Consider the following 26315-nt stretch of genomic DNA (forward strand, 5'->3'; position numbering starts at 1 on the left):
TAAGTTTATCCTAGAAGATTACATGGGGAGGGCTGTGGGCTGCAACTCTGTAGGGAATACTCCTCTTGCTGATTTTGTGGGCTGTCTTCAGGATCCCAACAGCCTAGATGTACTCAGTATCTTGGAAATCCATATCATTCACAGGCAGGACTTGGTCCCTTCCCTGAAGTCCTACTCAATGTACATCAAAGTTGGGACTCACCTTAGAGATGAAAATGCCTAGTTGGGAGATCTTTCCTCCTCAGATATTAAATCCCAACAAAGCTCCAGGAGGCTTCTTCATTATGACAATTCAGGGCAGAAACTGAGTCAACTCAATGTTGCAGTTAAGGGGTGTACCCTCTCATGAGGAGGAATACACACTGGGGGATTCTCACAGAAAGGCAGGAAAACCACTAGGTAGTCATTGTACAGAAACAAGCTGTCCATCTGTGGCAAGGTCCTCACCCACCACAGGCCTCAGCCACCCTAGGCTCTGCTCACCACCAATTCAGTCTCCATAGTATACACCTATAACCCAACAAAGTCTACCTTCAAATGTTATATCCTTAAATACATTTTACAATAGTACGTTTCCACTTCTCCCCTCATAGCCTTTGTTATTATTACCACACATCTTATTTTTATATCTGTTAAAAACCTCATAATCCATTGTTGTTTTTTTTGTTTAAACAGTCAACTATCCTTTAAAATTGGTTTAAAAAAAGAAAAAAATCTTGTATTTTTATCCATACAGTTACCATTTCCAATGATCCTCATTCCTTTGTGTAGATGCAGATTTCCATTTAGTACCACCCTTCTGCCTAGAGAATGTCCTTTAGCATTTCATACAGTATGAGTCTGTTGGTATTGAGTTCTCTCAGCTTCTATATGTCTGAAACTTCATTTCACCTTAATTTTTGAAATATATTTTGCTGGGTATAGAATTTTATGTTCTAGTTATAGAACTCTAGGTATAGAAATTATTTTAATGCTTTAAAACTGCTACTCCACTGTCTTCTTGCTTGCATTGTTTCCAACCAGAAATTGTGTTATCCTTATCTCTATTTTTCTGTACATAACACACATTTTTGTTTCTTAACAACATATATATATTCTTCTGATTTTTTTTAAAGTTTATTTATTTTGAGAGAGAGAGAGAGAGAGCGAGAGAGCAAGCAAGCATGCACAAGCAACTGGGCGAGCAGCAGAGAGGGAGTGAGAGAATCCCAAGCAGGCTCCACGCTCAGCACAAAGGCCGACACAGGGCTCCATCTCACGAACCTTGTGAGACCATGACCTGAGATGAAATCAAGAGTCGGATGCTTAACTGACTGAGCCACCCAGGTGCCCTATCTTCTGACTTCTTAAATGACTGAATATTACTTCAATGGTTATATTACAATTTATTAACTATTCGCCTAGTTTAGACTACTTCTAGTCATTATGATAAACAAAGCTGTAATGAACATCTTTAAAAAAATATCTTTACGTATGTAAGCAAGTATAGCTACAGAATAAATCCCCTTAAGTAGAATTGCTGATTCAAAAGAATTATGACTTAAAAGTCTAACGAATATAAATAAACTGCCCTGTGAAAAGACTGAACAACCTTACACTGAACAAACCAACAACATATGAGCATGCTTACTTTTTCCACATTCTTTCCACTGGGAATTTTCAAAGTTTAAACATTTGACATTCTGTTAAGTGAAAACTATACTTCTAATTTACATTTCTTTAATCATAAGGAAGATGCTAATCTTTTCAGTTATTTATCTACATCTATCTATCTAACTCACACTAAACTATGTTTTTTTTGAGCAAAATTGCAATGCAAAATCCAAGGTGCCGTGTTACTTACTTTATAGTTGAGTCCATCAAAGCCTCCTGTTTCCAGAGAGTGAATGGTATCAGGTTGACACTTGATATTGCATTATTTATGTGTTTACTACTATTTGCAATAACAAAAGCTATTAGAAGATGGGTGTCCTAGGATCAAATATCCCTGCATGAATTAGGTTTGCTGCTGATTAAAAATGCCTTTGCCCATATTTTGCATCTCCTCTGGATTATGATTTCTGAATATAGGATTTCTTTTGGGGGTAGAGGTACACTATTATGTTTCTCTTAGTGTCAGATACATACATAGTGTATATAGTTATACACACATATATATACATGTATATATACACACACACACACACATATACATTTTTTTTTCTGTGAAGTGCTTGTTCGTGTTGCCTACCAACTTTTCTTTATCCTTACTGTTTTCTAACAGTTCTCTGCATGTTAATGCAATTAACTCCTTGTTATGTGTTAGTAATATTTCTTTTGTGCTTGATGTTTGGTTTTCTTTAGGGTGTTTTTCATACAATTTTTTAAAATGTATGTAGTCAGTTTTATCATTCCTTTCCCTCCTGGATTCTGAGTTTGTCATTCTTTGAAAAGGTGCTTTTCCTTGAAGATTATAAAAAGATTCATTTATGTTTTCTTCTAGAGCTTTTGTTTTTAACTTAATCTTTGGTCAAACTGGAATTAAATTTAGCATAAGGAATGTTATAGGTATCCAATTTTATTAATGTTTTCATTATTTATTACTTAGTCCTTCTTTTTGCCACCAATTTGAGATGCCAGCTTTATCACATACCTTCCCCAATATTCACACTGTACCTGGCTTCTAACATCTAAATTCACCTGTTTCCTTGATTTATCTGTCTATTCCTGTGCCAAATTACTTCAATTTCTATGGCTTTCTAATTGCTTTCATATTAATTACAGCAGGTTCCAGTCTCTCCACTCTTCCTGTGCTTTTATTTTTCAGAATATTCTAGGCTAGTCTTTCATATTTAGTATGATTTTATAACATTCTTATAGCTAATCTCCAGCCTTATAAAAAATAATACAAAATAAAACAATTGACATATAAACAATGTTTTTGATTGAGCTCTCATGCATTTATAAAGAGACTTAGGGACAAATAAATTTCTTATGACACTGAATACTTACGGTCAAGAGTAAGGTTCTTCTTTCTATTTATTCAAATTTTTTCTTATATTAGCAGAATTTTTAAAGTCTCTTCTTTATAGGTAAGGTACATTTCTTATTAGTTACATAAGCAGGTATTTTCTCTCCTGTGTAATTATTACAAATGGGACCTTCTCCTATATTTTCTGAGTAACTTATATATACGAAAGGCATTTATTTTTGTCTTATTTTAGTTAAATGAATATTTTAAAAGTTTTATTTGGAAATAATTTCAGGCTTACAAAAAAGTTATAAAAACAAAAGATTCATCCATTGTTAGCATTTTGCCACTACTTTATGTCATTCTAGCTTCTTTTTTATATAAACATATGCATGTACACAGACATTTACATAAATAATAACTTATATACACCATGACCCTTTTGTCACTAATACTTAAGTGTTTATTTCCTAAAAACAAAAATATTCTCTTAAGTAACCAAATTATTATTAAATTCAGGAAATTTAACAATGATATATTATTATTTAACCTGTAGTTTGTATTTTAATTTTTCAACTGTACCCCTATTATATTTTAAACAGTATTTCTAGATTCTTATTGTTTCTGATAGTGTGTTAGGATATTCTTTGGGTTTTTTTTTAGGAACAAAAATAACATCTTAGAATAACAATAATTTTGCCTTCTCCTTTCCTCTATTCATTCCTTTTGGTATGATTTCTCAAAGTCTTATGCTATGTTGGTTACATCACAAATAGGTCACATATGTAAATTTGAAAAGAGTTCTGTAACTATTCTCTCCAAAGGAGAAGTATAGAAAAAATGCCAGCCTATAAGCCAGAAGTTCGTGATCAAGTCCTAGTTATGCTACTAATGAACTGTGCACTACCAGGAAAAATACTTAACCTTTCTCAACTTCTTCATCAGTAAAATGAGAAAGTTGAGACAGATAATCTAGATCATCTCTAAATCCTTTTCAGTACCAAAATTCTATTTTTTTCTAAGTTACTTAGTTACAAAAATTATAAAGAAATCAAATATGCCTCACCATTTTTTCCAGCAAGTTTTGTGTTTTTCCTGATCTGTTTTCCACTCTTGAGTCTGGCTGAACGCATATTCTTCCTTTTACCTTTAATCATTAAAGCAGGATCCTGCATTCTTGAAAAATAAATATGTTTTTAAAATTACTATCATGTCCTCTACAACCATTCACAGAGAATCATATCAAATGTTGACTAAATTTTGAAAACTGAAAGGTATTTTACTGAGCTACTGTCAAGCAGCATGGCAGTTTTAAATATGGAGATTGCAGGGCATCTAGGTAGCTCAGTTGGTTAAATGTCCGACTTTGGTTCAGGTCATGATCTCAAGGTTCATGGGTTTGAGCCACGCATCGGGCTCTGTGCTGACAACTCAGAACCTGGAGCCTGCTTCAGACTGTGTGTCTCCCCCTCTCTCTCCCCCTCCTCTGCTCACACTCTGTCTCTCTCTCTCTCTCAGAAATAAATAAACATTAAAAAAAAAAAGACTACAATATGGAGCTGACTTCTGAATAAATTGCAGATAATTCTGTGACAGGCATGTCAGTCAGTGTGATTTCTAGCCTTTTCTTTGTACCTGAATTTCTTATGGGCTTCTCTCCTTTATGAGAAGTCATCTATAAGTATTCTGAGTCTCTTGCCCCTCACTCCCCAAATTGGCATGCTACTATCTATTCACCTTCTAGGGAAAAAGAGACAGGTTCTTTGCAAGAAAAAAGAACTTGCCATATGGGATTGCAGTGATCAAAAACTGCAAACTACTGGCATAAAAATAGACACACAGGTCAATGGGACAGAGTAGAGCCTGGAAATAAACCTACATATATATGGTCAATTAATTTACAACAAAGAAGCCACAAATAAACAATGGGTAAAGGATAATCTTTTTAATAAATGATGTTTTGAAACTGGATAGCCACATGCAAAACAGTGAGAATGGACCACAATCTTACACCATACAAAAAATCAACTCAAAATGGATAAAAGACTGGATTGTAAGACCTGAAATCATAAAACTCCTAGAAAAAAACACATAGGTTAAGCACCATGACATTGGTTTGGGCAATGATTTTTTTGCATTTGGCACCAAAAACCAAGGCAAAAAAAGGAAAATAAACGAGGGCTACATCAAACTAAAAGCTTCTACACAGCACAGGAAACCATCAACAAAATAAAAAGGCAAGCTACTGAATGAGAGAAAATATTTGCAAATCATTTATCTCATAAGGGGTTAATATTCAAAACACATAAAGAACACATATAATGCAATAGCAAATAAACAATCCAATTAAAAAATGGAAAAGGAACTAAAAAGACATTTTATTAAAGACAACATCCAGGGGTACCTGTGTGGCTCAGGCCTGTGTGACACTTGATTAAGTGTCTGACTTGATTTCTGCTCAGGTCATGATCTTGCAGTATGCAAGTTCGAGCCCCATGTTGGGCTCTGCGCTGACAGCTCAGAGCTTGCTTGGGATTCTCTCTCTCTCCCTCTCTTTCTGCTCTTCCCATGGACTTGCTCTCTCTCTCTCTCAAAATAAATAAACTTTAAAAAAAGACATCCAAATGGCTAACCGGTACATAAAAAGGTAACCCACATCACTAATAGCATGAAAATGCAAATGAAAACCACAACGAGATATTACCTCACAAGTGTTATTTACAATGGCTACCATCACCACTTCTGGATATTTATCCAAAGAAAATAAAATTACTATCCTGAAAAGATACCTGCACTTCCAAGGCCATGACAGCAATATTTACAATAGCCAAGGCATGGAAACAACTTAAGTATCCACCGATGGATGAAAGGATAAAGAAATTTGGTATACAGTGGTGCCTGAGTGACTCAGTCAGTTGAGAGTTCAACTTTGGCTGAGGTCATGATCTCACAGTTCATGAATCTGAGCCCCACATCAGGCTCTGTGCTGACAGCTCAGAGCCTGGAGCCTGCTTCAGAGTCTTATCTCCCTCTCTCTCTGTCTCTCTGCGATTTGCACTCTGTCTCGCTCTCCCTCGAAAATAAATGAACATTAATAAAAAATTTAAAAAAGAAAATTAGTGTGTGTGTATACATATATATACATACATACACATACATACATACACACATATACATACAAATACATACACACATACATACACACACAATGGAATATTATTCAGCCATAGAAAAGGAAATCCTGCCATTTGTGACAATGTGAAAGGACCTAAAGGGTATTATGCTAAGCGAAATAAGTCAGAGAAAGACAAACACTGTATGATCTCACTTATATGTGGAATCTAAAAAAAAAAAAAACCAAACTCATAGATACAGAGAACAGACTGATGGTTGTCAGAGGCCAAGGGGCAGGATAGTAGGTGAAATGGGTGAAGGTGATCAAAAACTACAAACTTCCATTTATAAGATAAATAAGTACTGAGAATGAAATGTACAGCATGGTAAATGTAGTTAACAATTCTGTACTGTATAGTTGAAAGTTGTTGAAAGAGTAACTCTTAGAAGTTCTTGTGACAAGAAAATTTATAACTGTGTAGTGATGCATTTTAACTAAACTTATTTTAAAAAAGAATGAAAATTAGCATTAGGCTGAAATACACCAAATCTCCCATTACCTTTAAAAAAAAAAGTAGAAGAGTTTTCTGGGATAAAAAAATAACTGTATAGTAAATAAGGCAACAACAGTAAAAAATAAAGTTCTTCACTTAGGGATAACTGTACAGTAACGCTAATGTTCCAATCATAGATTTATCTATAAAGTCTATAGCATATCTAGAGAGAAAGAATAATTTGCTAGCATACCTGAAATTCTTAGTTGAGGACTTCTTATTTGTTTGATCTTCACAGACAAGTATCTTTTGTAAAATCTTTTCTGACATCTTATACACGTCATCTGTGTGCTTTGCATCTCTTCCTGCTTTCAGTCTGGATGATCTCCTCAACACGCACAGAGTGTCCTGGTCAGACCTATTTTCCAATGATTGTGAATTTTCCTTATTATTTAATAGTGAATCACAAGTGGTGACATTGTGATGAACTGAAGTTTGCAATCCAAATGGATTTGGATCTTCTAGAGTCTGTAATAAGATGTAAACACATAAAGAAATAATTCTAGCAATGCAAAAAATCTAGAATGAGAAGAGGGGCACCTGGGTGACTCAGCTGGTTAAACCTCTGATTCTTAATTTTAGCTCAGGTCATGATCTCACAGTTCGTAAGTTCAAGCCCTGTGTCAGGCTCTGCACTGACAGCACGCAACCTGTTTGAGAGTCTCTCCTCTCAATCTCTCTGCCCCTTCCCTGTTCGTGTGCACTGTGTCTCTCTCTCTTTCTATCTCTCTCAAAATAAACATGAAAAAAATTTTAAATGAGAAGAAATTAAGTATTATCTTGTCCTTTGATTACATAAAAGTGCCTCTTATAAGATGAAAGTACAAAAATTCACATAGTGAAAAATTTAATATTACAATAATAAAGGATAATGCAGATTTAAAAACCTAAGAGAAGAAGAGGAAAAATAAAACTATTTTTACCACTATTCATCCCTAAATTTCAAGGACAAACCTAAAGTTACTCTAGGTGCTTTAATGTCACAGGAAATGGGTAGCAAAAAATGATGAGACATATAAAAACAATAGAAACGTCGCACTAGACCAGATCAATGTTCTATTCAGCCCAGTGTTTGTTGTTTGACAGTAGGAAGGATATTTTGCGGACAAGACAGTAGATAACTTCTCTTACATTAATTTTAAAGGATTACCAGTATATTATGAATGACTCTAACTTACCATTAATAATACATTATAGATTTAACCTTCATGAAGATATAAGTATTTTTATACATATCATGTAAACCTTTCTTCAGCTTATTTATATATCCAGCTTACAAAGTTTTTTGGGGTATAAGTTCCATATTTTTATTACAGCTGAGTAAAAAGGTATTTAATTTGTTCTAAATCAATCTCTTTTTTAAAGAATTTCTTTTTTTTTGAACACTTGCTAATTCGTGCTCACTCTATTAATACCGATCAACTGTAATTTCCTACATTTTACTCATATTACCTCTTTTCAGATTAGAATACCACAATATTTAATTTAACCTTCATGCCCTATCCCCATGATTAGTTTTTATTTTTCTAGATTTTTTTAGTTTTATTATGTCTGTATTAGAATGCTTTTTACGAGAATTTCACGCAGCATTATGCCAGGTATGTATTCTTCAACATGAGCCTAGTATCATGTTATATAAAGTGTCCCAGGTATATTCATTAGAGTATCCTGGCAGTAGTCAAAAGCAAAAGAAGAAAAGAAACAATCCAAATGATCATTAGTGAATTAGTTAAATAAATTATATTTTATACAATATATGTATACACACACACAAAATATCCATATAGTGGAATAGTATTCAGCATGTAAAAAGATTTAAGTAGTATGATACACTTGCCGACACAGATAACCAAGATGTATTATTATTTAATTTAAAAAACAAGTTCCAAAATGTCAACTATACTTCAATTAAAAATATTTTTAAAAGTCGCAAAGTATTATGTATAATAGAGTCTCATTTATATAAAGTAAACTTATATAAAATATGCACAGAAACAGGGGCACCTGGGTGGCTCAGTCAGTTGAGTGGCTGACTTCGGCTTGGGTCATGATCTCACAGCTTGTGAGTTCAAGCCCCGCATCGGGCTCTGTGCTGACAGCTCAGAGCCTGGAGCCTACTTTGGATTCTGGGTCTCCCTCTCTCTCTCTGCCCCTCCCCGGCTCACACTCTGTCTCTCTCTCTCTCTCTCTCTCAAGAAATAAATAAACATTAAAAAAAAAGAAAGAAAAAAAAATATGCACAGAAACAATTGGAGACAGATATACTGTTAAACTGTTAATAACAGTTAAACTGTTATTAACAGATAAACTGTTAAACAGTTTAACAGATTAACAGATAAACAGTTAATAACAGATAAACTGTTAATAGTGATTATTTCTGAAATGTGGAATTGTGGAGGACTTTTTCTTATTATTATTCTTATTATTACGTATTGCTGTAATAATTGATTTTTCTTTATAATCAGGATGCATTACTAATGCAGTCAGGAAAAACATTTTCTTTAAAAAGTAAAAAACCTGTCAACATAAAAAAGAGACTTGGCAAGCGGTAGCCCACTGCAGGGCCTCCAGGCATAATACTGCAGGGATTCTAAACCCAAGGAATTGTACCACTTGACAGGATCCTCAGACACAGACTTCAAAGTTCTGCTGAAGCCACGCATAACTTTTCCCTCTCTTGGAAGCTCAACCACATATGTTCTATCCTTAACCAGAAATTAATGTGCAATATGTCATCTCTACTCCACACCCAGGGAGACATAGTGATTTTCTGAGCTAATGGGAAAAATTCTGGTAAATAATTATTTCCTTCATAAATACAAGCAATATAATGATACGTCTTCTCAGGTCTTTTGGTGAGAAACTTATATATTTTGACATTTAGATGCCTTGAAAAGTCTACCCCAGGCATTTCTAGAAAGATCAGTTTATACTTTAAATTCAAAAGCATCTTCTGAGCATTGATATTTGGGTAGAAAATATGAATTTAAAATAAAGTATATGGGCAATGAAGACTTGCCAAAGGTCATTATAAAAGGCAAAATGACAGACTCATACTTGCACTTACATGCTGCAGTGAAAGATGCTTGTCCTGCAGCTCAGCTAACTTAGAATCTTGGTCAAAAAGCCGAGGAGAACAAAGAGACTCCAAGTTCACCTCTGTTATTTGTATACAATCTTCACCAGTCTGAGACATCTTGGGCTCCACTCCTAAACATTCATTTCCAGCAGTGAGACTGCTGCCTCCCTCTGTTTTGTGACAGATGGGTCCCACAGTGGCTTCTGATAATGTGTTTAAGGCTGCTAACAATTCAGTTGGCAATGCATTATCCTTTGTGTTTTTTAGTAAATCTCTGTGACATGTCAAAGACACTGATATGGAACTTGGAGACTTGCTCAATGGGTCGGTCAACTCTTTAGGATCGAAAACACTCATTATTTCAAATAGTCTCCTCCTGAGTGATTTCTAGTGATGTGAGTAACCTTTCTAAGGTAGACACAAATGTTCTAAGAGAGCTTTCTTCATCCTTGGTTTCTTCAGAATTCATGGTCGACATGGCTTCATTTCTAGACTCAGAAAACATATTTGGTACTGCTAAGATCTTCTCTGGCTCTATTAATGATTTCTCCTTACAACCACCACATTGGATACTCTAAGAGCAGTACGTGAGAGAAAGCTAATTTCAGGAGAGTCTCTGTCTGTGCTTAGTTCCTGTGTGTTCCAAATAGGAATTCCATCATTATAGCATATATAAAAAATTAAAATTAAAATTTTATAGTTTTCTAGTTTATCATCTTGAGAAATTACCACTAAAAAGTTTCAACAACTTCCTTCTGCTTCCATAAATAAAACACTCTTTACTAATTTCCTATGCCAAATCACTAATGACTCTGAATACATCTACAGTGGACCAAGAGTAAAAATGGCTGGGTCATAATTATAGATGCCAATTATTTGTTTAGCTAAGTTTACATTATCTGTGCTAAGAGAAGAGGCAGAGATGGCATGTATAGTTAAATTAGAAACTGATCTCAAAAATTCACTGGAGTTAATAACCATAAAATTCTCCTTTGTCTAAAATAACACTGAATTTTTATTTACTTATAATGTTTATTTATTTTTAAGAGAGAAAGAGCAGGGAAGGGGCAGAGAAAGATGGGAACAGAGGATCTGAAGCAATCGTTGGGCAAAGAGCCCAACGTGGGGCAGAAACTCAAGATAATGACCTGAGCTGAAGTCAGATGCTTAACAGATCATGAGCCTCTTAATCACTACTAAATTTTTTAAAGATCAATAACCAGTAATAAATTTGGTGTAGTTTCACCTACTTTTTATTCCCCACCTCAGTATGAATATGTAACTGTGAAATAAAAAGGCCAAATGACAAAAGGTCAGAGGAAAACAGAGAAGAAATAAAGACATGGTTCTATGTAAATATTAAAAGCCCCAGGTATAAATCAACTGTGGTTGATTTAAACACATAAAACAAAGCTTATATTTTTAAGTGACTATTATTTTTCAAAGACATCATCTTAATAGGTTATACCTATTCTTATAGTTTTTCCAATGTTCAAAATATCATTAGACTTCCTCTTTTGAAATTGGTTTCAAAAAATATTGATAAGCCACTCAAAAAAAAGTCTCAATACTTTAAAGACACTGCACTTTTTTCTAACCATTAAAAACTGTTAATTTGCTTGACCCTAAATAACAGAATGAGTTTCAATGACTTTTGGCTATTTCTAAAAATCAAATCCACCTTCCAATGACACAGCACTCTAATAGAATGCATTGTAATTTGTAAGCCCTCCAATGTTCTGATTTGATTTGAATAAGAGAAGTGAAAACCATTTTATTCTTCCCATCCTTTCCAACTGCCACCATTTAACTTCTCTGTCAACAGCATACAGAGTTTAAGAAGACATTTATTTATTAGTAAACTATAATTTGCTCACAAAAGTAAAAGGCATTTAGAAAAAATTCAAGAACCCAGATCCTATCCATTCTTTAAGTCACAGTACAAGGTCTCATTCCTATTTGAAGGCCTTATATCTACTAAATTCAAGGTCATTGGGGCACCTGGGTGGCTCAGTCAGTTGCGCATCTGACTTTGGCTCAGGTCATGATCTTGAGCTTCGTGAGTTCGAGCCCAGCACTGGGCTTGCTGCTGTCAGCCTGTAGGCGCAGAGGCCACTTCAGATCCTCTGTCCCCCTCTCACTGCCCCTTCCCTGCTTGCGCTCTCCCAAAATAAATAAATATTAAAAAATAATAATAAAAATTACAAAATAAATTCGAAGTCATAGATATAATAAAGTACATATGTTGGACTCTGCCCTAAAGGAACTTAATTTCTAAATGAAGACTGAGGCATAAACACAAAGACATTAAATAAAGTATAAACAATGTCAAAACACTGTATGAATTCAAATGAATGGCATAAACAAAAGAGCCTAGTGTTACAAGAAGTTTTCTGGGGGAAAAAACCAGAAGGTAGAAGAGGGTTCTCATGACTGCTTGAAGAATGGTTGGTTAAACAAAGTTAAGCAGGTTTCTTTACCATAAGACTTTTCAGAGCATGTGCATTAAAATCTCTGAGGAGACTTTAGGATATAGGTTCTCCAAATTTTTTTGTTCACAAATATCCTTTTTCTCAAGATCTCATCTACTAATGTCATAGGATGCAAGCGACTGAAAAATGCTGACATAGTCAGTGAATAACGAATGCTTAAGAGGGAGCCATTACTTTGGTCAAGATTACCAGAGTCATCTGAGACAGATCCACACAGGAGAAAGGACTTGAACCAGAAATTAATTTGTGAAGGATTTAAAGAAGGGAAAAACACATATTAAGTACCACGTAGGTGCCAGACACCACGAACTATCATTGCTCTCAGTCCTCACAGTAATCTTGTGAAACAGATATTGCTACTGGTATTTTACACACGTAAATGGACACACTTGTCCTTGAAACACACACTATCTGGTTCCAAATGTTATGTTCTTTCTCTTGCTTTCTGGCTCCTGACTTAAACAAAAGCATGGAGATGGTAATGTGTAACATATAGGTAAGATAAAATAAGGTACAAGTATGGCAGGGTGGATCTGGGGAGGTCCTTGACTACTTGAGTCTGTTATGGGCAGAGTCAGTCTTACAGTTCTCTGATTCCCCACGGCACTCAGCAGAAAACAAAGCCAAAACAAGCACTCAACACATGGTTAGTGATTAGCAACTGGAAGATGGGAAAACAGTATCTAGCAGGAAATATTGAAGGAACTGGGGTAACACACAAACAGAAGGCATTTCTGCTACACCATCTCAGCAATTAGTTTGATAATAAGTTACATACTTCTCCTCTAGATAAACGGTAAGAGACTAATACTACTGATAAGAAACACAGATCAATATACAGTATAAGGAAGATGGCAGAATAGAAAGACCCTAAGCTCACTTCATTCCACAGATACAACTAGATAACACATCAGAGTAAATAACTCAGAAAACGACCCAAAGACTGACAGGACAAACTCCATAGGTAAATATAGAGAAGTGGCCACACTGAAGAGTATAGGAAGGACAGAGATGCAGTGGGGAGCTAAACAGACCTGCGGAACCTTCCCTGAGGGAAGAACTCCAGGGGATGGAGGGAAGAACTCCAGGGGATGGAGAGAAGAGAGAAACATACCATCACACTGACGGGAAGGGACCCAGGTAAAATAAATTCCTGTAACATTTGGCTTTGAAAACCAGAGGGGCTGAATTTCATGGGTTTTCACAACCAGTGGGACTTTAAACCTAGAACTTTAAAAACCAATAGGCTCACCTCTTGGAGAGCCAGGAGGGTAAAAGGAAACTAAGTCCCCACACTTAAAGAGACAGCACAAAAAAATAGCCTACAGAGATATACCATAGAAGCAGCAGTTTGGAAAATACTTGGGGAACAGGGGTGGGAAATTTGTTTACTCATCTCAGAATGTGTGCCAGAGGTGCAGGGATAGTTGGAAGACTTCTCCAGGAACAAAGTAGCTGGCAGGTGCCATTTCCTTCCCCATACTAAACACCTGGCCACATAGGGGGACCAGTGGGATACAGACAGTTGCTACCTAACTTCTAACAATACACCTGCTCCCATGGATTTTATGGATCCTCCCTTCCAACCCTACCAGGCTTGGTCCCCACCTGCACAGGACTGGGAGCAAATCTTGGTAACACTGTGGTCCCACCCCTAAGAACTTTTTGGATCCACCTCCTCCAAAAAGCTCTCAGTCACAGCCCATCCAAAGAGATGCAATTAAGACTCCCGAGTGTACAAGCTGCCCTGACAGGGGCCAGCACCACTTCAAAAGGGACCCCTGCCCCGGGGAGAAAGAAAAACCACAACATACACCAGTCTAAATGCAGCCCCAGTAGTGGGTGAGGGGCAGACTACAGCTTGCAGCTTGGAGCCTTCTTTAGATTCTGTGCCTCCCTCTTTCTGCCCCTCCCCCACTTATACTCTGTCACTCTCTCTCTTTCTCTCTCTCAAAAATAAACAAACATAAAAAAAATAGTTAATATCTATTGTTCTCAAACTATTCCAAAAAATGAAGAGGAAGGAAAGCTATCAAATTAATTCTAAGAGGCAAGTATTAACCTGATACCCAAACCAGATAAAGACATCACAAAAAAAAATGACAGGCCAGTATCTCTGATGAACACAAATGCAAAAATCCTCAATAAAATGTTAGCAAACTGAACCTAACAATACATTAAAAAATCATTCACCCCAGTCAAGTGGGATTTATTGCCAGGATGCAAGGGGTGGTTCAGTATTTACAAAACAATCAACATGATATATCACATTAACAAGAGAAAGGATAAAAACCATATGATCATTTCAATCAATGCAGAAAAAACATCTGACAGAGTACAACACCTATTCATGATAAAAATCCTAAACAAAGTCGGTTTAGAGGGAACATACCTCAACATAATAAAGTCCATATAGGAAAACCCACAGCTGATGTCATACTCACCTAGGTTAGGAATGAGACAAGGATCCCCACTCTCACCACTTTTATTAGTGGAAGTCCTAGCTACAGCAATCAGATAACAAAAAAGAATAAGATATCCCAACTGTGAGGAAGAAGTAACACTTTGACTATTTGTAGATGACATGATACTATATTTAGAAAATCCTAAAGACTTCACCAAAAAACTACCAGACCTAATAATTCAGAAGGTTGCAGGATAAAACATTAATATACAGAAATCCATTGCATTTCCATTAACTAATAATAAAGAAGCAGAAAGAGAAATTAAGAAAACAATCCTATTTACAACTACACCAAAAAGAGTAAAATACCTAGGAATAAACCTAGCCAAGGAGGTAAAAGACCTATACTCTGAAAACCATAAAGCACTGATAAAATAAATTGAAAACAACACAAAAAAATGGAAAGACATTCCATGCTGATGGATAGGAAGAATAAATATTGTTAAAATGCCCTTATTACCCTAAGCAATATACATATTTAATGCAATCCCTATCAAAATACCAACAGCATTTTCCACAGAACTACAACAAATAAACCTAAAATTTGTATGGAACCACAAAAGACCCCAAATAGCCATCTTCATTCCAAAGTTACTAACTTTTGGATTTCTCACATTTCATTTTTCATCCTAGGCTGGTGGCAGATAATCAGGTTAACCAGTACACACAGTGATAAGCAAATTTCCACAGGTCCTAAAATGTAAACAAGTTCACACACACTATTTATCAGAAATAGTGCTTGGAAGGACATATTTTTATATTATGTTTTTAAAAATAGGTAGTCCTTAAGTGACTTTGTTTCAAAAGTTCACATGTGAGCTATGTGATGTTTAATTAACTGGTGTTGACTTCAAACAATAAAAATTCATTAAAAGCCATATTGATACATTAAAAAAAAAAAAAAGGCCCTGAATAGCCAAAGCAATCTTGAAAAAGAAAAATAAAGCTGGAAGTATCACAATCCCAAATTTCAAGTGATACTACAGAGCTGTCATAATCAAAACAGTATGGTATTGGCACAAAAACAGACACACAGATCAATGAAAGAGAATAGAAAGCCCAGAAATAAACCCATGATTATATGGTCAATTAATCTTCAACAAAGGAGGCAAAAAAATGAAATGAGAAAAAGTCTTCAACAAATGGTGCTGGGAAAAGTGAATAGCTACATGCAAAAGAATGAAACTGAACCAGTGATACCATACACAAAAAATAAAATCAAAACTGATTAAGAACCTAAATGTGAGACCTAAAATCATAAAAATCATAGAAGAGAACCCAGGCAGGAATGTCTCTGATATCAGCCATAGCAATATTTTTCTAGATATGGTTCCTAAAGCAAGAGAAACAAAAGCAAAAATAAACTCTTGGGACTACAAATAAAAAGCTATGCAGCAAAGGCAACAATTAACAATCAACAAAACTAAAAGACTGAATGGGAAAAGATATTTGCAAATGACATACCCAATAAAGGATTAGTATCTAAAACATATAAACAATGTATACAGAAGTGCCCGGGTGGCTCAGTCAGTTAAGCGTCTTACTGACTCTTCATATCAACTCCAGTCATGATCTCACGAATTGTGAAATTCCAAATTATAGAAGCAGTGCAGGTCCATTGATAGATGGATAAAGAAGAAATGGTATATACATAATGGAATATTATTCAGCCATAAAAAGGAATGAAATCTTGCCATGTGCAATAAATGGATGGATCTAGAGTATAATGCTAAGCAAAGTAAGTCCGTCAAAGACAATACCATATGATTTCACTCATATGTGGAATTTAACAAAACAAATGAACAAAGCAAAAAGAGACAAACCAAAAAACGGACAGTTAACTATAAAATACAAACATGCTTATCGGGGGGAGGGAAATGGGGGTAGGGGTGAAATAGGTGAAGAGGATTAAGAATACACTTATCTTGATTAACACTGAGTAATTTATAGAGTTCTTGAGTCACTACATTGTATACTTGAAACTAATATAACACTCTGTGTTAATGACACTGGAATTAAAGTACAAAAAAGAAACACAGATCAAGAGAATACTATTAAAGATAAAGGAAGAACAAATACTGGAAGGGGTTGTTAGACAAGGATACATTTCTATTTATTGAAATGGTTTAGTCATATTCTCACAGAGGGAAAGAATCTAAATGGCTAAACTTTAATCAATATAATGTTTTAAAAATCTAAACACATGATCTGCATAGCCAATCTCTGTTATATAGACCAACCTTTTCTGGGTGTGGTAAAATTTCAGGATTTTCAGCCTCAGGCCCTAGAAGATAACCATACATTTTACTCCAGTTTTATTAAAGCACTAAAAACATACCCTCTCACTTAGCATTTCTTAATCATGTAACTTGAAATGACTCCCTCAGACATTCGTGTGATTTATAAAATATTTTATAAATATTATACCTATTTATTGATGTAAAAGTATCATTACACTGGCAATAAACAAAAGAAAATTTTTTCCATTTCTTTAAAATATACTACTTTACATGAAGATAGGTAAAATTATAATTATTTAGAATTGGTTCAGCTAAAACCCAGCTTCTCTATTTCGGCTGAGTGATTCTAAGAATAGGTAAGTACAAAGAGCACAAAATCTTATCTCCTTTCTCAGGGTTATTATCTTCTCCATTATGGGTAATGGAATATAAATTAATTTATGCTGTCAAGTTAGGCATGTAAAGGAACACCCCATGTAGGGGCCAAAAGGAATCAGGAGGTTGTCCTAAATATGACTTCCCCTTTACCTCCTCACTCTGCTCCCTCTGCAATTCATACCAAGTGAAGTTGAAGGAGGATCAGGAAAAAAGGTATTTCTCAAATTCCATTCCTCTTGCTTCATACCTTCACCATCAAGGACCAGGTACTCTGACATACTTAGGTAGGAAATTAGGGCTCTTTGGAGTTTCAGGCATATGCTTGAATCATTCACTGGTTTCTTTTGATTAGGCAGTATCTAGAGCTACAGCGTAATCCAAGTAATTGTCTGGTAACCTTACCATGCATCCTCACAAGCAACACAGGTTTTTCAGGAAAAAATAAGCATAAATACGCTTATCACATGGTGCAAAAATCTGCCTCTTATTGTTTTTTTGTTTTGTTTTACCTTTGCCATTTGATGATGACAAAGCTATGAAAATCAACTAGGAAGGCTAACATCATGGCATTGCACACCCTCACAGGATGAAGAGCAAAAAGTTATTATGAATAAATAACTTCTTATCCTTGCATTAGAATTCTTTGTGCCAAGCAATGATGATAATACATGATATTGTGTATATCTTATCATTTAAAATCTTATCTCTAGTTGTTTAAAATTTTAGCACAAATGAAAGAAACACTGTAATACAATAGATACATTTTCAATTATCTCTTTTTTTTTTTAACTGTCTGATCCTTGGGGAGTTAGTTTAAAAACACAGAAAAAGACTTCATCCACTTTTGCCTTCTCTAAATTGTAAAGCAAATCCTCAAAACCACCTCCTTCTATATTGTTTTTAATCACCTCATCACCAAAAATGATCATTCTTCTATGCTAATACTTACTATTTTTAAAATTTGACAAGCTGGTATAATAAAATATAGTATACTAGTTGACTACTATATTAAAAATAAATGTTATTTAGAGGAAATTCTCATTTTCTAGCTACAAAATTTACTTAAAACATTTTTTACAAGTTAAAAAAATTTTGTGGAGTTTTGGTCTTTTAATAAATTATTAAAAGATTTTGTACATTTCCTACTAACACTTGAGACAAAATGTAGTAGTAACATGAATGTAGAAAAAAAGAATTCTAAAGTGCCAAATGAGAAGAAAATGCTCGGAGGAGCTAAATTTTAACTCATAAACAATTACAACAATTACTAATTCGTTTATTTTGATCATTCTACCATTTGGTTAGTATTACTTTTGAACGATTGTATTAGAACAGAGCTAGCAATACTAGCTAACAATTTAATAGTTTCCTTACATGTAATTTAACCTAAAGTCTAGGATGATAATAAAATGAGCTTCCTGTTCTGAACACTCTGAAAGGAATAAAAGGATGAGGGAGTTGCAGTGAAGTGCCAGAAGGGAAAAGGAGCGTCTAGTCACAGCAGCTTCATGGCAGCAAGAAAAACCACGAAGTCAAAATCCTGGTGCCCATGGCACTTTTAAAGGCTTGCAACTCAGAAGTTCAGTGAGGGTGGTGGTAAGAATGCACAGATAGCAACAGCATCATATGGCATGCGTGGCTTTCAGAAGGCCAAATGTCTTGCATTTCCCACACTTTTAACTTCCTACTCATTTGGCCTTCTGAGAGCCATTAACGCAAATAAATCCATATCTAACTAAGCCTTCTATTTTTAGGCAAAGAAAAATTTACTTTGTATGACTCTACCCATAAAAACATACCTTGAATGCTTCGGTGGTTCAGTGAAAGTTCAGCCTGGGGAAATGATTCAGTGACCACTGGAAAACTTTTTCTATGCCTAAAAAATCAATCAATTAATAAATAGATACAAATTTTGAAACGTTAAGAAAAAAACACTTTCTCATTCAAATACAATTTAAACTTTTTTTTTCATTTAAAGGAATTTCAAAATTGCATGATTTTTTTTGCTCCATCATTTTAATTACTTTTACAATTACTACCAATTTGCTAACATTTATACTTCAAGTATTTACAAAAATGAACAAGCTGAAAACTTAATGGTGAAGTTCAGGAGTGTAAACATGATAACCTTACATTCAGATGTAGAAGTCACTTTGGGATGACAGTACCAAAGATAGTGGGGGAGAAAAATTGGTCCTGGTTTATGTATCTCGGTTATCGAAATCCTACAATACATTGAAAGCTTGTCATTATAGTTTTAAATGTAAGTGAAAGTCACTAATGAGAAAATTCTCAGATATTTATAATATCTTGTATTTCACAGTAGGCAAAGAACACATGAAATATTGATGGAAAGAGATTGAAAGCAAAATAGGAGTCATGCTACCCTGCAATTTTATCATCTGTCCTGGGATAATTAAAAGTTGACTGAAGAAAAGCACTCAGTTAATTATTTTTTCCTTAATCTAATTTACTACACAAAGGCAATCAAGATATTTCTCTTAAAAAAAGAACAAAACCCTCTTGTTCCAGCTGTTTTGAGAGAAGTTTTACACATCAGGCATGGTTACTCGAAGCCTAAGCAAGAATAATTAATTGAACACTTTCTCCTGTCTAAAAACAGAAGTGATCAATATACGCTACCTTGAAAATGGAACTGAAGCTGCTCAGACAGAATAATTTCTATGAGGCAAATAGGAATGAATGTTGATTTTTTTCCCCTAAAATGTGATTCTTTGAGAAGAACAAGCTGACTTAAAATAAAATCATAGTCTGAGTCAGCAACTGAATGTTTTTCCTTAATTACAAAGGAGAATTTAAGACATAAGTCTGAAAATAGAGCAAACTTTCAACTAAATTATTAAAAAATAGTTATTTATATTAAGTAACAGAGCAAATAATGTACATGTCTAAAAGAGGAATAATTAAATGATTATTAGTATACAGTCAAGTTATACAGTGAAATACTGTGAGGTCACCAAAATTCATGTTTTTAAATAATATTAATCACATAAGAAAATAATTTGATAATTACTAAAAATTTTTAAAAAGGAAACAAAAAATTATAGAATGACTCTAATTTTGCAAAAAAATATAAACAGAAGTAAAACTATAAAAAAGCCTGAAATAAAATGTACCAAAATGTTAACAATGGGTCTCTAGGGCATGGATGCTGTGTTAGGCTTACCTAGTCTTCTTTCTTCCTCCATTTCTGTAGATGAACTTACAGTGCTAATACATTCAATAATAGAGTTATTTTAATAGGGTGGTTCTCAAACTTTTTGTTCTTTGGTCTCCTTTACACTCTTAAAAATTACTGAGAAACTCAAATGGCTTTTATTTATGTGCAATATATTATATTTAATACAATTTTTATAATTTTATATTTATTTGTAAATATATTTATATAATTATTTTATATATAATATACATATTTAAAATATATATTTATGTATAATGTAAAATAGAGAAATTTTAAAAAATAATCATTAACTTAAAAATAACAGTGAAAGTACATTTATCACGATGAGCACTAAGATACAGAATTGCTGAATCACTACATCATATACCTGAAACTAATATAACACTGTATGTTAACTATACTGGAATTAACATAAAAAAATAAAATTAAAAATAAATAAAAGTTAAAAAAACAATAATCCAGTAACGTTAATATAATTTTATGAAAATTTATTATATTTTTCAAAATGAAAATGTGGCATTATTTAACATTTTGAAAAAATTATGGCTTCGATAAAAGCCAGTTGTCATCTCATTATCTGCTACTGCATTCAATTTTTTGCCAAGCATTGTTTTTTTAGTTCTTTGTTTTGAGAGAGAGAGAGATCTGGAGGTGGGGAGGAAAGGGGCAAGGCGGGGGGGGGGGGGGGAGAGAGAGAGAGAGAGAGAGAGAGAGAGAGAGAGGGAGGGAGGGAGGGAGGGAGGGAGGGGGAGGAAGGGAGAGAGAATGTCTCAAATAGACTCCATGCTCAGCACAGAGCCTGACCTGGGGCTTGCCATGACCCTGGAATTATGATCTGAGCCGAAATCAAGAGTCAAACACTCAACCAACTGAGACACCCAGGTGCCCCACCATACAAATACTGTTTTATTTGAAGTATATAACAAAAATCTGGCCTCGTACAGGTATACAGTTGGAAAAGGAAGGAGTATTTTAGTAGTCTTTTTGGATAACTCTAGTATCACACCAAAACTCTAAAAGGAATAACTTTACAGGTGAACTGGAAATGTAGAAATTGAAACACCAACGAACTTTTTGTATTTTGTCACATTATAACCCAATGGTCTATTTGCACTTTGAATGGATCTTTCACCTGCATGTGATTTTGTGACATTATGCATTTGTCTTTTAGAAAATACTAATTCACCGAGTTATGCAGATCTTCCTTATACTGACAGATTATTAAAAATCAGAAAGATCACTTTTATAAATATTACCACTGATCTCACTGGAAAATTTTAAGTACTGGGAAGCCATCAAGGTTGAGGTGGTAAAAACAAGTTTTCCTAACCTCTTATTTTCACTTGAAAGCTAGAACTTTTTCATTGGCAACAAATATCATAAGCTTTTCCTTGAAGTGACTGGCTTACTTCATTCATTTTCAAGACCATGTCTGCCATATACCCAAGTATGAATGTTATTTTGTCTGTCAATTATTCTTCCAAGTTCAAAGAAAAAGTGAGCTAATTTTCTTACAATGTTTATAATTCAAACAAATTCACAAGTGTTCTTAAGACAACTATCATGCTTCAGTATGCACAGAAGTACTTAGGCATACTTCCCCATCATTGCACAGCACATCAAGAAGATATATATTCAAGGGTAGGAATTCAATAAAACAATAACCTTTCTGCTTCATCAAATGCATTAAGTGAAGCTGAGTGTTTTCTCCCTTTTCTTTTTTAAGTGCTAGTTCATGGGAGTGAAAATTACAGTGACTACTAATACTAATGGGTGCCACTGCCCTGATTCTTACTAAGGCTCCAGCATTTTACCCACCACTTACTTTAGCACCGTATGTGCAAATGTCAATACTATGAAAGAGGCAAATAATGTGTTAGTATTATTATGAAAATGCCTTTTTAAAAAAATTTTTTAAGTTTATTTCTTTTGAGAGAGAGAGAGAAAGCACAATCAGGGGAGGAGATAAGAGAAGTGAAGAAAAAGAGAATCCCAAGCAGGCTCGGAGCTTCAGCGCAGAGCCTAATGCAGGGCTCAATCTCAGGAACCATGAGATCATGACTTGAGCTGAAATCAAGAGTCAGATGTTCAACCAACTGAGTCACCCAGGTTCCCATGAAAATAGTTTTGATCTCACAGATCCTCTAGAAAAAGTCTCAAGGACTCTGAAGGGGTCTGCAGACCATACTTTGAGAACCGTTTTTTGGGTTTTTTTAATATGTTTATTTAGTTTTGAGGGAGAGAGACAACAAGTGGAGGAGGGGCAGAGACAGGGAGACAGAGTGGACTCCGAGCTGACAGCAGAGAGCCTGATGCAGGGCTCAAACTCACCAACTGTGAGATCATAACCTGAGCCACAGTCTGATGCTTAACTGACTGAGCCACCCACGTGCCATGCGAACCATTGTTCAAAAAAAGACTGAAAGGATAAAGCCTTTTAAAATACAATAATTCTACAAAGTCTAATTTCAATAAGGTCTACAAATTCTTCCTTCATGTCATGCTATAAATTTACTTTTTAAATAACATTAATAGAGAATCAACTTAATATGAACCAATCCTCATGAAATGAAACTTATCTAGAATATTTGTAAATAACACTTATGCTGCTAAAGGGGCATTTGTTTTTCTTCCAAGATTTTATTTATTTTTAAATTTTTTTTTTAACGTTTATTTATTTTTGAGACAGAGAGAGACAGAGCATGAACGGGGGAGGGTCAGAGAGAGGGAGACACAGAATCTGAAACAGGCTCCAGGCTCTGAGCTATCAGCACAGAGCCCGACGCAGGGCTTGAACTCACGGACCACGAGATCATAACCTGAGCCGATGTCGGCCGCTTAACCGACTGAGCCACCCAGGCGCCCCTTCCAAGATTTTATTTAAATTCAAGTTAGTTAATGTACAGTGTAGTACACTTTCAGGAGTACACTTTCAGGAGTAGATCTAAGTGATTCACCACTTACATATAACACCCAGTGCTCATCCCAACAAGCGCCCTCCTTAATGCCCATCACCCATTTAGTCCATCTCCCCACCCACCTCCCTCCATCAAGCCTCAGTTTGTTCTCTATAATTAAGAGTCTCTTATGGTTAGCCTCCCTCTCTGTTTTTATTTTATTTTATTTTTTAAAGGGACAACCATTTAAAAAAAATACAATAATTCTAAAACTCCTGAGAAAATGAAGACTTGTTTTAGTGTGTAAAATTACAAAAAAAATCTACAATATAACAAAGCCAGAAATTAATATACTTACTGGAATAGAGCTTGACTTTGTTCCATTTCATCTTGAGGTTGCTGGGGGCGGGGGGGGGGGGAAGATTTTGTTTCTAAATGATAAATGCTAATACAAGAATTAAAAATTTAACATTTAAAATAATCTTATGTTATTGTTTCTTAGCATTTTTTTGTTGTGGTAAAATATATATATAACACAAAATTCACCATGATAACCATTTTATACACACAGTTCTGTGGCATTTTGTGCACACTGTTGCACAACCATCAACATCCAGCTAGAGTACTTTTTCATCTTTTCCAACTGAAACTCAATACCTATGAAGTACTAACTCCCCATTCACCCCTCTCCCAACCCCTGGTACCTACCCTTCTACTTTCTGTCGCTCTGAAATTAAGTACCTAATATAAAAGGAACCATATAATATTTGTCCTTTTGTGTCTGAACTTATTTCACTTATCATGTCTTCAAGGTTAACCCATGCTGTACCATGAATCACTATCTCCTTCTTTTTTAATTCCATTTTATGTATGTACCACATTTTGTTTATCCACTCAACTGTTGATGGATGCTTGTGCTACTATCACCTTTTGGCTACTTGAATAATGTTTCAGTGAACATGGATGTACAAATATATTTTGGAGTCACTGCTTTCACTTATTCTGGGTATATACCCAGAAGTTCCACATGAAAGAGAGATAGATAAGGAAAGTAAAGAGAGGAAGAAATGAGACATTTTCAACATCCCCCTTTAAAAAAAAAAGGCTTGGGGCGCCTGGGTGGCTCCATCGGTTGAGCGTCCGACGTCGGTTGAGTGTCCGACTTCGGCTCAGGTCATGATCTCGTGGTTTGTGAGTTTGAGCCCTGCGTCGGGCTCTGTGCTGACAGCTCAGAACCTGGAGCCTGCTTCAGATTCTGTGTCTCCCCATCTCTCGGCCCCTCCCCTGCTCATGCTCTCTCTCTCTCAATAATAAATAAATGTTAAAAAAAAAATTTTTTTTAGATAAAAATAAATAAATAAATAAATAAATAAATAAGGCTTTCACCAAAGTTACAACAAAGAAACAGAATGACTGGCTAAGAAATGGTAAAAAACTGAGCAAGGGAAGAAAGAAAGAAAATAACAGACAAAAAGAATTAATCATTAGTAATTTGTCACTCTTTGAAATAGCTTTTCCAATTTTTAATAAGTATGTATTTAATCAACATGCTACCTACCTGTAAGACTGCCTTGTCATTAAGAGGCATTATCTTATTTTTACTCATTTGCTCTTGGGGATTATCTCTCAGTTTAAACCCAAGTTGAATCTCAGGAGAAAGTTTGCCTAGAATGAAACAATCATAAATCCTTTGAAAATAGTCTCAATGCTCTGCTTTGGCAACAGCTCTATGATTTTATAGAAACTACAAAATGTCATTTAAATTTATTTTGTGAATTATAATTTCCTAACTGCCACTTCTGTATACCAAAGTTTTTAAGTTATTAATTTCAAAGAAACATATATACTACACTGGAATAAAACAACACTCGATATTTATTGTTTCAGGATGAATGAATGCAAAGGATAAGTAAAGACAATATACAGACTTAAGCCCCACTAGAAGGAGTATTTTCTTTTTTTAAAATTTCATTTTAGGTCATTTTTAAAAACTTGTAATGCTAGTATAAAATACAAAAACAGTCAGAGTTTTGTGTTTTTAAGATGGGAAACTGAGCTCCTATTTTAACTTTTCTTCTCTTCTTAGTTCCTGAAAAGAATCCAAACAAAGGAGTTTTTTTTTTTTTAAATAAAATCTGAAGCAGCAATGAGAAAAAATTTAATATACCCACCAAGGATCAAAATGAGAATGTATTAAAGGGAAACCAGAGGTGCCTGAATGATCAGTTGGTTGAGCATCTGACTCTTGAGCCAGAGTTCAGGTCATGATCTCGTGGTTTGTGGGATCAAGCCCCACGTTGGGCTCTGTGCTGACAACGCAGAGCCTGATTGGGATTCTCTCTCTCTCTCTGCCCCTTTCCCACTTCTGTACTCACATGCACGTGCATGGATCCCGTCTCTTTCTTAAAATAAACATTTTTTTAAAAAAGGGAAACCAAACATTGGTAAACAGCATGTCACTCAACAAAGGAAAAGGAGGGGCTCCTTCAGAAGTAACTATTTGGATTTCTTCCATCAGAATCTCAGAAAACCACCCAGCTCAGAGCAAATCCAACAAAAAGATTGAAGAGGGTACACTGGAAGCTCTCAGTGGGTCTCACACTTCACTGAGCTTGCTGTTTGTACCAAGGAGCTCAGGATGAATGCTATGGCCAGCTACTCTCTGTGGGAAGGTATCTTCCCTACCAGATACAGAAATGTACTTAAAACCAAGGTTGATAAAATAATGCAGTGATGGCACAGGAGTAAAAAAAGCCAAAGAGATCAAAGAAACAAAAAAAGTGGAAAGACATATATATATATATATATATATATATATGCCCTACAATGTATCTGCCCCCACAATAATGGTATTTTAAACAGTGGCAGGGTGCCTGGAGGGCTCAATAGATTGAGTGCCCAACTCTTGGCCTCAGCTCATGTCATGATCTCATGGTTTGTGGGAC

General features: G+C 35.0%; 1 protein-coding gene across 1 annotated transcript in view; it reads right to left on the reverse strand.

The window, feature by feature from the left end:
* ANKRD31 (ankyrin repeat domain 31) overlaps positions 1-26315 on the reverse strand; it is a 135181-nt gene that overhangs the window by 91392 nt on the left and 17474 nt on the right. The window contains 9 exon segments of the mRNA XM_053224024.1: positions 4017-4126; positions 6812-7086; positions 9776-10070; positions 10072-10252; positions 10255-10330; positions 16894-16937; positions 19071-19147; positions 23729-23769; positions 24929-25035. Coding sequence (XP_053079999.1) covers positions 4017-4126; positions 6812-7086; positions 9776-10070; positions 10072-10252; positions 10255-10330; positions 16894-16937; positions 19071-19147; positions 23729-23769; positions 24929-25035 — 1206 coding nt within the window.

This window comes from Acinonyx jubatus, chromosome A1, assembly GCF_027475565.1.
Source record: "Acinonyx jubatus isolate Ajub_Pintada_27869175 chromosome A1, VMU_Ajub_asm_v1.0, whole genome shotgun sequence".
In the NCBI taxonomy this organism is placed as follows: Eukaryota; Metazoa; Chordata; class Mammalia; order Carnivora; family Felidae; genus Acinonyx; species Acinonyx jubatus.